This window comes from Ambystoma mexicanum, chromosome 14 (genome assembly GCF_040938575.1).
Source record: "Ambystoma mexicanum isolate Mex_15411 chromosome 14, UKY_AmexF1_1, whole genome shotgun sequence".
Taxonomy (NCBI): domain Eukaryota; kingdom Metazoa; phylum Chordata; class Amphibia; order Caudata; family Ambystomatidae; genus Ambystoma; species Ambystoma mexicanum.
The window spans coordinates 128,000,760-128,014,208 of NC_090940.1; the positions used below are offsets into that span (position 1 = coordinate 128,000,760).

General features: G+C 47.3%; 1 protein-coding gene across 38 annotated transcripts in view; it reads left to right on the top strand.

The window, feature by feature from the left end:
- Window positions 1–13,449, top strand: part of GPHN (gephyrin) — a 2,801,546-nt gene that overhangs the window by 1,095,220 nt on the left and 1,692,877 nt on the right. For all 38 annotated transcript variants that reach the window (XM_069638674.1, XM_069638676.1, XM_069638677.1 and 35 more), the window contains exon 7: window positions 5,634–5,906. In XM_069638674.1, coding sequence (XP_069494775.1) covers window positions 5,634–5,906 — 273 coding nt within the window. The remainder of the gene's footprint in view (window positions 1–5,633; window positions 5,907–13,449) is intronic.

A 13,449-nucleotide genomic window follows, 5' to 3' on the forward strand; every position in this document is an offset into this window, starting at 1 on the left:
GTCGCACCCGGGGTACCTTTCGTCATGGGAGCTGCCGTGATGGCACGTATGGACATAATTGAGGCCAAACAGGCAAAAGTAGAATCCATAGGTTAAGTGCACAACCGGCACATCAAGGCCAGCAGCGGAGCCGTACGGCATGCCAGCAAGTACATGGCCGAGACAACGAGCGAACCCAGAAAGTGGTGGAGGGATGCACCGCGGCCCTGACAGGTTTTGGCCAAAGGGTACAGGAGTTGTGCGAGGCAGTGTCTGCACATGCCGAGCAGACAAGGGAATCCAACAACCTTCTCCGCCAGCAGCTGCAGGTCACCGGGTCAGACCCATCGACCTCCACTACACCAACGGAGGGATCCCTGGAGCCTTCACCTAGGCGCCGTTCATTGCGTCACCTGAGATCCCGCACACCAGAGGGGCCAGGACATGGAAAGCGCCCATGACCATCATAGATGGACATGGCACTGTTGTGGGTGCCCTGAGAACATGCACCTACCTGCACTGTTTTGGGGAGTGCACTTGGGGAGGGGGGATTGTGTGCTGGGTGTTCACTGGGGGAGGGGGGATTGTCAAACATATAATAAATCACGTTCAAAAGTCATACAAAGCATGGACAGTCATGATTGTGATAAAGTGTTCTTTAATGTTCAAGTGATATGTGTCTAAAGTAGCCATCACCCGTATCAAAAATAATTCTCAATCAAGCTCTGTCTGGCCAACCTCCCCTCCCTCCCCCCATTCCTGTGTACACGTGCAACAGCTTCTGGCACATCATCATCTTCATTCCCATCCCCAGGTGGCTGCACATCAGCATCTGGGGCAGTGGCGCATTCCTGCGACAGCAAATGTTGTGCAGCATGGCACATGTAAGTATGATTTTGCCTACTTTTCCAGGTGCATACATCAATGCCCCTTCCGTACGGTCTAGGCACAGGAAGCGTGCCTTCAGCCGTCCAAATGCCCTCTCCACGCAGTTGCGTGTACGTCCATGGGCAATGTTGTATGCCCGCTCAGCTGGAGTGTGTGGATGACGCACATGCGTCATGAGCCATGTGTACTGGGGATATCCAGAATCACCTGCAGGAGAGAAAATGCAGGTATGGGGACAAGGTTGGTTCAGTGGGTGCACAAGGCTCAGTCTTCAGTAACATTGGCAGCAGAATCAAGTTTGTGTTGAAGAGGTCATGCTATCTCATTGCAATGTTGGCATACACCCTTGGCCTTCCGGGACATGCACGGTCTGTAGTTGCCATGAAGCTATGTATCTATGTAAATGTGAGTTCTGTGCATCACACTCATGTATTACATGTGGACTAGTTATCATATGTCACTTACATTGTGGTGTGTGCTGTGCTAGAGGCAGCACTGATTCAATGGACTACTTACTACTAGCACCACCCCTGTTGCTAAATGTAACAGTAGTCTGTCCCTTGTCACTGGAGGAGGGGACCCTTCAATCTGCTTGTGCATGCAACATGTTAGCCCATGTGTCTTTGGCATTCCCTTTGGCTGCTGTTGCGTTTGCTGATTGGCACAATTATGTACCGTTCTCCAGGCATGTGATTGGCCAATCAGGGATCAGTGTTTCAAGGATGTACATTGTCGTGAATCAAACTACTTGTGTGTAGTGCTTTTGTGGATGTGCCTACTTTCGCGCACCATTGGCATGACTGTCGGGTGGCCAGGGTGGGATGTCTCTGCTGTGTCAGGGTGAGAAGCAATACTGCGACACACACACAAGGCTTTGTGGTAGTTGGGCTTCCATATGTGACTGTGCTGCCACATGTCTTTGCCATTCAGAATGGGTGTGTTCTACTGTGTTGAACATGTCCAAGGGTTCTCGTGCGAGGTACATGCATGGGAATGTTGCAGTGCTGGTGCTGTCTGTCTCCTGCTTGCATGCAGGGATTTCACTGTGTATGTCCATCCCCATCAGATGTCATTTAACATTCATTTCGGACTACGTTTGTACTCACCCAGCATCCATGTGTTTTGGCCTTGGTGCTTTTCCATGTACGCTGATAGGGTACTGTTGCGCAGGACCATGGAGTCATGGGTGGATACTAGATAGCGGGCGCAGCAGTGGCTAAAGGTGAGGTCAGGGCTACATGTCATCTGCACATTCATGGAATGGTAATTTTTACGGTTTCTGTAGGCTGCATCGTGTGCCTGGGGTGGTACTAGTGCTACATGTGTGCAGTCCTGGGCTGCTATGACATTCGGGACTTGGGCAATGGCATGGAATTGACCCTTCAGCTGGTTCACCTGTGCCTGGCAATGCAATGCGCTCATTCACATGGAGTAGCAGTGCATCCAGCACCTGTCCCAGCATGGCACTGAAGGTGTACTGGGCCATGCCATGCATCATGGCAACGGTGTGTTGGTAGCTGCCAGTCCCGAGGTATTGTAGCCCGGACACAAGCTTCATGAGCGGGGGCACTGCAGTGCTGATAGCTCTATGGCTGCCGATGTCAGCCTGGATTGTGTCCAGCCACTGGGTGATGGTTGCCCTGTCCAGCCTATACTCGGTTACCAAGTGCCCATCAGTCAGGGCCCAGGGTGTTGGCCTGACCCTGGGGATAGCTGGCCGCCTTGCTGGTGCTGCTCTCCTCCTCCTTCTCCTCATTCCCACAATCCCCTGCGCTGCCAGGGCCCTGGCCTGGTTGGCTGGCTTCTGTAGCTCCAGGCGCAGCAGGTAGATGCCTGCATCAAGGCTACCGGCTCCAAATGGCAGCATGCTGTTTGAAAGTGTGTGTTGGGTATGGGTGGATCTTTTGTATGCCTCTGATTTGCATTGGTTTCACCTGGGGCCTTATTGCTGTCTCCTCCCTGCTCCTGCTGGTGTAATGGTGTTGGGGAGGGTGTGTTGTGCATGGGTGGGTGCTTTGTAGGCCTCTGATTTGCATTGGTTTCACCTGGGCCCTTTTTGCTGTGTCCTGTGTTCTTTTACCTCCAGCACTTTTCTGGCGCTAATAGCGCCTACGTTGGACTCGTGATTGCTCTATAATAGCGGGAATGGATACTGGCACTATTACAGCTGGCGCTATTACAGCCGGCTCTACTTGCGCCGGCAGTATTTGTACTGGTGATCCGGTGGACCCTTAAATGCGACGGTAATAGCATTACCTCTGGATTTAAGGGTTACCGCCAAACTCGTGATGAGGGCCTTTGTCTCGATGGATTATCCGGTGCATTTCCGAATGTTACAATATGGCTGGCAAAAAAGTCCCTGAAGGTCTGAGGGCTCTTTCCACAGGAGAGGTTGCAGCTTCCACTAGATGTCGGCCTATGCACAGCATGTGAATCTAAGCAGATACAAGCATCAGAAATACGATTACGGTGAGTAATGTATCCCATATATTCTCCTTTCCCACCTCCTTCAACATACTGCTATGGGAGTCTATCAAAGATGATGAATATGTGGGAGGGCACAATCCATTAGAAGAACAAATTATTTACGCCTGGTAATGTTCTTTCTACGGGATGTTCCTCCCACGTATTCCTCACCGCCCTCCCAGCCTGCCCCCCTATCACCTGGGAGAATTTCTGTGGTTACACCTTTCTCTCCATTAACACTTACGCCTTTTTAACATTCGAGACAGCTGTGTTTGTGGGTCCATGTTACGGTAGAGAGCGGACAGAGGTTGCCGATGGACCTGAGGGCGATGGTGCACAGCGCCCTCTGCTGTGAAAAGTTTTCTGAAGCTGCAAGCAGGATATCAGCAAGTATCAAGATGAGGAATACATGGGTGAAACATCCAGTAGAAAGAACATTACAAGGGGTAAGTCGTTTGTTCTTCTGTCTCCTGACCATGGCTTCTCGGTCAGTCAGGATGCCAGCTTTTTGGCGTTCGGCGAGCAATTTTCTCGCTCTCCACAACGCCACTGGCTCAGTGGTATAGGGTGGCTCTGCCCCTCCAGGACGTCTTCTTGTTAGAGAGGCTCGACTCTGCGTAGCTCAGACGGGATTCAGCATTACCTGGAGCCAGAGTTAGAAGAAATGTCACTGTTTGGTGGAGTCAAAACAGAAGTAACAACTGTCTTGTAGACTGGACATTTTCCAGACTGGTAGTTCCTTTTCAGATTGGGAATACTTGTACCAAGAGGGGAGTCGCTCCCAATGAGGTCCAACTTGCCCAGACCCCTAGGGAGGGTCTTGCTGGGTAGGTTCACCTTCCTAGCCTCAAAGGGGGTCGTTTCCCCCTGGGGAGAAGGGAAGACTACCCTGCATTTGTCACTGTAGGTAATAACAGAGGTCGAGAGTTCAAGCAGTAGAAGTGAAGAAGGGATCATCAGTGGAATTTTGATGCACTGTGTCAATGGTAGCCAATCAATCCAATAGAATTGGGACCACCAGCTGCCCTCTATATTTGGCCAGTTGGAGTATATCCCTGTCCGGTAGCTGCATCACCTAAGAAATTAGTTTCACAAATTGTGGTAACTATCACAAAAATGAGATAAAATTTTTTGTCTGAGGAAAGGGCCAAAACCATAACAAACTTCTACTACTTCAAGCATAAATTCGGTATGATCACCATTAATACACACATTGACATATGAGCAGTTTGTGCTGAAAGGGCCCTGCTGTTCGGAAGCTTTCTTTGTATCTACCTCACACAGTGAATTATTACTCTTGAGGTATATGATTAGCTGTTGGGCATGATGTGAGTAGAATAAACTGAAGTGTTTCTGATGGCAGTATTTATTTCTGCTAGATATACTGCTGGCAAGAATTCATTACTGCCACGTGTCAGTAATGCAGTACTGCCAATATTATCCTCCGGTAGAGTGGCCCTTTCTAGCTGTTGATATTTTCTTTCTCAAGAGGCATGTCAACAATATCTCAACAAAGTTGGATGGATTCCATGATCTCTATTAATAAAATAAATGTCTTGGGTAATCCCGACATTGTGAGTGCCCTCTTTTACTTTGGACAACAGGCAAAGAAATGCTGTAATGAAAAGGAATGGTCACAAGGGGTTGTAATCTGGGGTTCATTTTTTATACGAATGTGTCCTTTAATCAAATGGCAATGCTGATGTTGGCAAATGGCATTACCACCTTAATACCTGGACAGGAACGATCGGCATATGTTGCATAGTACTCGCATCCTGCCCATGCTGCGTCAATGCATTATTTTGCTCATTTGAGTGCCTGTCTGTAGAAAAACTGAGCCCGCATTCGTAAATTCCGAATTACATTAGGGGCTATTCTGGAGATGCCCGTATTTGGATTTGTTTTCCTGCTTTCAAATGAAATTTGTGGTTAGAAGTAAAGTTAGGTGTGAGTAGTCCAGTGGAATGGACATCTGGATTTCACAAGTGGAGATGGTGGGATGTCTGGAATATATGGAAGCATCCTATATTTTGTATTGAGAAAATATTTAATAATTATTACTGGAGTGCTTTGAGTATCAACGAATAGAGACCAAAAATGCTTTTTAATGCTCACTCATGTACAGTTACAGGTAATTCCTCATTCTAATTAGGTAATGTGGCTGTTATTTTAAGATTGCATTTAGCAATGTCTGTACTTGACTCTCAAGCCTGTCATACCCTGCTCCACAGAGCAGAGTTGAATTACTGTGATAACATTACCATAGAAACCTAATGAACCCTGTATTTTGTTGTTCACAGGAATGCTTTCAGTTTATACTGCCAGCCCTACCTCATGCAATCGACCTCTTACGGGATGCCATTGTAAAAGTAAAAGAGGTGCACGACGAACTGGAAGACCTGCCTTCTCCCCCTCCTCCTCTCTCGCCTCCCCCAACCACAAGTCCTCACAAGCAAACCGAAGACAAAGGGGTCCAGTGCGAGGAAGAGGAAGAAGAGAAAAAGGACAGCGGTGTTGCCTCTGCAGAAGACAGCTCCTCGTCACATATCACGGCAGCCGCCATTGCAGCCAAGGTTAGTCTCTGGTTAGTTGGGAGGTGGCAGAAGAGCACTTAAGGTTTTTTGATCTCAGGGGTTTTTCAACAAACCTTCATAGCTGTAGTTGGTTTAGCATTGAGCTAAACTAAGTGGATATTGACCAAGGCCCTTAATTGAGAAAATAATCAGTGTTATCTGGCTTCTCGTTGATGTTCAGATTAATATGCATAGCAAACTCAAAATGAGACAGCCCACTGGGCCATCATAAAGCTCCTCAATTAAGCTAAGCGTGTCAGCTCAAATGGAAATCCACACAGTACATGTAACTTAGGTTAAGCCCATGTGCATGTTTTATTTTGTTTTCTGCACATAGTTGGACTTTTATTTCATGAATTGTATTGCACATCTCATTTAAGCCTGCACTAGACGTCTTACTTGAAAGTGGATTACAGGTAAGGCCATGCTTCGTCTGCTTGCTTGAACACTGTCAGATTTTCCCTGAAAACTGACTAAAACTGGTACACTGACAATGAAAGTAAATACTTTTGCCACTTGATTAAACTGCAACATAAACGTTTAGTTTGACCAGTATATAGTAGAGCCAAAATGTGCTTTGCCTCCTTGATCTCTCAATAGCTTTCAACACAGTAAACTACTAGGTACTCCTTTCTATCATGTCCTGGATTCATCGTCATGCTTTGTGGCTGGCGGAATTCTGGTCATTCTTATGTATTCCTCCAGGTTGGCCCAATGTCCGATCTTGTGCTCTAGGGGGCGATCCTGTTTTCCATGCTGTTTTTTGTATACATTGAAGCCACTTTTGGAATATGGTGACTCTACGCTGACATCACTGTTCCACAGAATCTCAACAAGGCCCATTTATATTTTAAAGCGTTCCAAATATGGGATGAGGACCTGAAGGGTCTGTAATTGGAATTGTTTATTTGTATAGCGCTTATACACAGGTGAAAAACGCTTCAAGGCGGGAAGGGAACAAGGGAATAGAGTCGTTATTCCTAGGCCTTGAAGATTCTGAATGATCTAAGAACAATAGCCAGCATAGTAGGCACATAGGCATATTGGCTAGTGAAAAGGGTGAGGGGAAGAAATACAGAACGGGGGAGAGAAGGGAACCTACAGATCATGAACTACATGAACTACAGTACTGGTCCGGCAAACAATTCAGATTGCTTGATGGTTGGTCATCCAATGCGCCTATGGAGGAGTATTCAAGCACGACCAAAACTAGGGGCGGAGACAAGAGGGAGGATTGGACAGACAGACTTACTGGGCTTGGAACATTCAAGGTTGAGTAAGTGCACAGAACAGGAAGTGCGAGGGAAGGGGAGGTGGACAAATGGGCCAAGACCATCAGGGGCCAGGGTTAAGTGCAGAGTGCTTGCCCATATCGTGGGGCATATTGCAGTAGCCCCAGGCACAGTGCAGAGGCCCTGAGGCAAGTGCAGGACTGGCAGGGGAGCCTGGGACCTGTGAGGTTCTGGAGGTGCACCAGGTCGACCAGTCAGCTAACTGAGCAGGGGGATGAGGAGGAGGGAGGGAAAACAGGCGGAAAGAGAGGGGTTAGCAGGGGTGAGGGAGAGAGGAAGAGAAGAGGAAAGTCTTGAGGAGTTTCCGGAACTTGAGGAGGTCCAGCTCAAGACGAAGCGCGGTAGGAAGGCTGTTCCAAAGGAAGGTGCCTGCACAGGATGGGGATCTACCGCCAAATCTCTGTTTGGAGAAGCGGCTCATATGCAGAGTGTTGGAGGAGGCCAAGCAAAGGGCTCTGGAAGGAGAGCATTTGGGAAGAGAGCATTGTAGATAATAAGGGCCCAGGCCCCAGAAAGCCTTGTGGACTATGCAGAGGGTCTTCAACTTCATCCTTGCAGCCACTGGGAGCCAGTGGAGAGATTTCAGCGCCTGAAAGATGCGGTCCATGGGCTTGAGGCCAAGGATAAGTCTTGCGGATCGTTGTGAATCAAGTCTTCTCTCATCTGAAACTAGAATCATCCACATGAGAGCTTATTCTGAATGTCATGTCACTTTTCCCTCTCTTCAAACTTGACTTACTGGTCTGTTCATTTTTGGTAACACTCCCACTCTGATTGTCTCCGTCAAATCATGTGGTTTTCCTGTTGATACGTCTGTTTTTCGCACCACCCTTTGCCCATGTCACCAAATCCAATTTCCTTCTCATTGCTCAGGAGGTTTCAAGATGTTGTCACATTCTGACTTTGGGTCTGCCGTAGCTCTGGTGCTCACCAGGCTTAATAATGGAAATACTGTCATCTCATGTTTGCCGTCCTCGTCACTAACCTCTAAATATGTAATTCTCTTTGCAGTCTGATTGGTTACTGGAGCATGTAAATGTGAGCATAACACCTCTGCTCACCTGTAACTCTGCTGGTTACCCATCACATCTCTATTGCTTTCAAAATTCAAGGTATTCTAAACAAGTGGTCCCACTTGGCAGAAAAAAACAAATTTGTCTAATACTTTAAAAAAGTCACCTGAAATTAGGCAATTGATTAGTGATCTCCAGGTTTTCCAACCAAACCTTGGTGTATCTACCCCGCTCCACTTCCACAGGCCCCTCCCAATACGTGTCATGATGCTGCACCCTCCATCTCAGATTTTAAGGTTTTTGTGAATAAACCAATACATGATCTTCCACAATACCTCAAAAAGTCAATCTGTTCCTAACACCCTTCTCCACTGCCAAGCCTTTCACTGCCTTACCTTCTCCAAGCACTCCCTCATCCATATCCTAATCATTCTCCCTCATAGCCCCGCTTTATTAGACGGTCCTTGCCCTTGGGGACATCACCACTATATATGCCTTTACAATGTCTACCAAGTGCTACATAGTTGGAATGGATGGATGCACAAATTCCAACCTAAACCAATGAAGCAGAGCCACTACTCAAGTGCCATCAAAAACGTTGTCATTTGCATCCCTACCTCCTGTGGTGTAATCCTAAACTGTCACACTTGACTAACACGCTTATGTTGTAAATAATATAGACACTCTATACCATCCACAACCTAATTCTCTTGTACCGACATGTGCTAATGTATCTTTAATCGCTCATATAAGTATGTAGACAGTTGATATTGTAAAAGCCTAAATAAATACATATATATGGACAGAAATAAACTTACAAAATTATGAAATAACATTTGAATGTTTCTACTACTGCTATGTTTACAGCAAATGTGTCTTCCTAAAGTCTGTTCAATTAAGTGGGCCCATTGTGGGTTGTCCTAGAGGTCTAAAGAAGTGCTGTTTATCAGGGTTCATAAACCTATTGCTTAAACGCACTCTTGAGTGGTACAAAACTGCATGTAATGTGACAGCCATGATGACTGTTAAGCTCAACTTGCTTTCTCAAATTCAACCGTCAACTCGTACGATTCTCGATTTTGGAAGAGTACCACTTTTAAAAGTCATGCCATTCTTTTCTCTTGAAAAAATGAAATCCCCAGCAAATAATCATAACTTGCAAGAAAACAGCAAGGCTCTATCGTGTGGGAGAAGGGGAGACAAATCAAATGTATTGGAGTGAGCATCACTGTAATGGCAATGATCAATCTATGCAAGGGCCAAAAAGAAAGGACCTTCTCAAACTCTTCCACAGCAGTTCGCGTTCATTTGCCATACTGCAGATGCCACATCCTGTTAACTCACAAGGTATGTCCTTTGTGCATCAAGCAATGAATCAGCAAGTACACATCACAAGACTTGGTCAGCCCAGCCATTAATGTCAACAGCTCTGCAGCATTACAGAACCCTACAAACTTTGTCTCATCATATTCGGTTTCCAGTTTAGCTCTTGAAAGATGAGCAATACGTTGAGGGGGTGTCTTCCAGCGATCAGCAAAGCAAGTAGGTGAGTGTGTTTATACGTTCAGCACTAATACTGAAAACCCAACTTTTAAGCACTGTTCTTAATGACCAGTTCCTGAAAAAGAAGGACCTTTTGTCCTCTTGTTTAAAGTGAGGTTGTGTCATAGAGAAGGCAAGGGAAACCTGCTTGATTTTACTGGGAGCAGACCACTTTCAGGCTTGCTCTAGAAAAGTAAATGTGACACATTGGGTAATGCTCTTGAAATCTTAATGCAGTTTTTGTGGCTTAGGACGGAAAATGCTGGTTGCCTCTGGTTTGCGCGTTTAGTTCTGAGACTTCTAAATAATTTGTCTTTTGATCTTAATACCCTACTGGGAGTCCATTTATGAGTGCACCAAGGATATTTCACAGTTCATTGATAAAGTTATTTGTCAACCAGACACAGAATCATAACAGCTCTCATTAGCCAGTAGCAGCTAATGCATGGTCTTCCTGATCTTAGTAAATGTGACATGTTCAACACTCTGTATATTTCCTGAAGTTTGTCCATCTTGGGAGGCCTTCCATACACTGCATCCGCCCTCGCATTACTGACCGTCTATAGCCACATTACGAAAGGTGGATGTGATGTAATGAAGAATCTTTTTAAGGTGCAGCATGGTCTGCTGTGAAAGTAAACGGCCATCTTCATTAAAATGGGTGACAATGTCATTTATTCTCACCTATACAAGGGTTGTGGGTACATGTGTGAGCGGTTTGGAGTGGTGATGCTTTCCTCATTGTTGAGAATAGCTGTTAAAGGAAGCCAGGAATAAACCTCCACAGGACAAGGTAGGAGTAGGCCAGCAGAGGCTCATTAACACATTTCCACATGCATGCCTTTGCACATTTTTATTGAAAGCTCTAAATACATGTTCGATTTATTTTGAAATCACTTCCCACACACATCATTAAAGAATCAGGTTACCAACACTAAATGAGCGCCATTACAGTTGTGCTTTTTCTATAGTCAGTTATTTACATTTGTCCCCATTCTCCTTATGGCCTGTAGTGCTAAGATACGTTGTATATCTATTATATGGCCAATTGCTAGTACAGTAGTAGTATCGAAGCTAGGTATTGGTCCTGTCTGTGTTTGGGCTGTCAGTGACTACGTTCCCATGTAAGGATACACAATTCCCTCATTTGCTTTATGGACAATATTTAGCATGCAGTGGCCCAGAACTCCTAAAGGAGGGGGTAATATCAGGGGGTATGGGTAAAGTAAAAGGCCGGTTCTTGTGAAGATCTGCATTACGCTTTTTCTTCAGCACTTGTCTGACAGCTTGAGGCAAACACCCAACTTCGAATGCAAATTCCTATCTGGACCAAGTGGTCTCAGTCCGAATCAGGTCAATTGAATCAAGTTTCATGAAACAATGACCAATCAAAGTTTAGAAATGCAAGGGAAATGGTAGGAGTGCAAACAAAATAAAAGGAGGCTTAGCTTTTATTCTCCATTGTTATTTGAGACCCAGAAGCGAAAGAACCTGGGCCCTTCTTTAGTAAAGCAGAGCACAGAAGCTCCAACTTAAGTGAGATTGTGTCTCGCATTAGCAACATGAAATTGAGCCCCGATGTCCACATCTGTATGGATGGCAAACCGTGTGGTGAAACGCTTCTGGCAAGCCACGAATTGCAAATTTCAACCGTTTAATGTGATGGGCATGTCTTTCCTGTATGGGTGAGTCCCCTTCAGCCATGGACCCAAATCTTCCTGAACGAGATGTTCAGTATGTGCCAGGGCTGATGCAGGATCTCATTAGAAAGTTATGCGCCCCTCCCCCCCCGTACACCCGACCTAACTAAGCTACTTCCACCTTCCTTCAGGAAAGTGCAGCCAGAACCCGTTCTAGGAGAAGGCAATATAACCACCTAAAGGGGGCACCAGCTTGCCCTGACAAAACAGAAAATGTTTCTCTATTACCAAGGAATTGGGCAGCAAACTCCTACTTTGCCTGGGCTCTATAACCTTTGCACCGACCCCAGCTTCTGCTCAGGCAATGTGAGTTATTCATGTATATGATTATACCATTTTCCAATGTGGATAACCACATACATTAGTGGGAAGTGGCATCTGAGAAAGGGGAATTTATAATCAGAAGATATCCAGAAAGGTTACCACAAGATCTGGATTTCACCACATTGACCGGTTACAACCTCATTCTCTTCTAATATACATTGCAGTTTTATCTGCCAGAGGATGACGCATTTGCATTCAGTGCTACATTTGACTTACAGTAGAAGATTCTGTGGTTTTTCCTGAGTTTAGCAGCACTGTACTCTTGCGTCCCGTCCCCTTTCCTCCATACTGCATGGGTGTCCCTTCCTAAGGATGGGAGATTGAACCTTTTTCACCAGAAAAACCTTATTCCACTTTAATTTTTGAGGTGCGCGGGGGTGCAGCCCTGGGAGCATGTGCTACCCTGACGCCGCCCACCGGCGCCACTCCTCAGTCCCCTTTTCCACATCGACGGGAACGGGCTGATTTCACCAGCGCTCCTGGGTTTGGTCTCGTCATGTGATTTCACACGCTCTTCCCCGGATTTTTCTTCTATCTTCTTGTCTTTATTTGTCATCTAGGTACTTAGTCCTCCGGCGTCACGCTCCTCCCCGGCGCATGTCGACTTCAGTGGGCTTCAGCAGGTGTCCAGCTTGCGAGGGGCTCTTTCCCACATCTGACCCCCACGCTCTTTGCCTCCGCTGCCTTGGGCCTAGACACAGCTGGGAGGGTTGCAATGTGTGCGACGCTCTGACTCCATGCGCACTGAAAAACAGGCTAGCTAGGTGGAGGGAGCTCTTCGAAAGCTCGCCTCCAGAGGACTTGAAAAAGTTTGTCAAGCAGAGATCGGAGCCCCACGGAAGGGCCGCTATTTTCCATCGCACCCCGTAAAGGTAACTCCTTCCCAAGGAAACACCCAAGCGGGAGGAACCTCTCGGATTCTGTTACCAGCACACGCACTGAGGCTAACCCAGCTACCGACCTCTCGGCCGAGGGACTGCAAGATTCTTCTATCGGGTCTAGACCCGAGGGGGGCTACTCCCTAGTACCGGCTCCATGTCCGAGAGGGCGCCTTCACGCAGCACTACCGGCGACAAGGGCGATCTGCCTGCCAGGCCTAAACCTGAGGTGCAAGGTAGGCCTCATGTTCCAACACCAAGAGTCTTGGGCGAGGCTGGGCCCAGAGGGCTATGCACCACGCCTTCGGCACGTGGCACGCAGCTCGACAAAATGGCCACCATGCCAGACAACATTGCTGCTCGTCCAATGCCACTCCTAGGAATCGAGCAGGCAGGTGAACGAGTTTCTAGGTGGGACTGGTTTCAACCAGGTATGTGGCCTACAATTTATCCATCAGCAGCGCAGGGCAGGTTCCCCCTGCTACCCAGACAGTGCGCTCCGGTCCCAGCCGCCCCCAGCCACTCCGTCAACATCTCCTGCAACCTCTTCCGCCTCCGAAGACAGGTTCTTTGAAATGTTTTTGGGGCTGATGCAAACCCCCCAGATGGGGGCCATCCTATGGGATGCAGTCTGGTCACTCCACCGGCGCCCATAGTCATTCCTCCCATGGCTCCCTCCGGCACCACAGGCTCCAGCGCAGCCCCTGCTGCCGGCTCCTTCGATTCTGGCTTCCCTGCCTCCCCCTTTACAGGCGGTTCCAGGGCAGCCTCCGCAGCAGCCCTCGGCTCCGGTC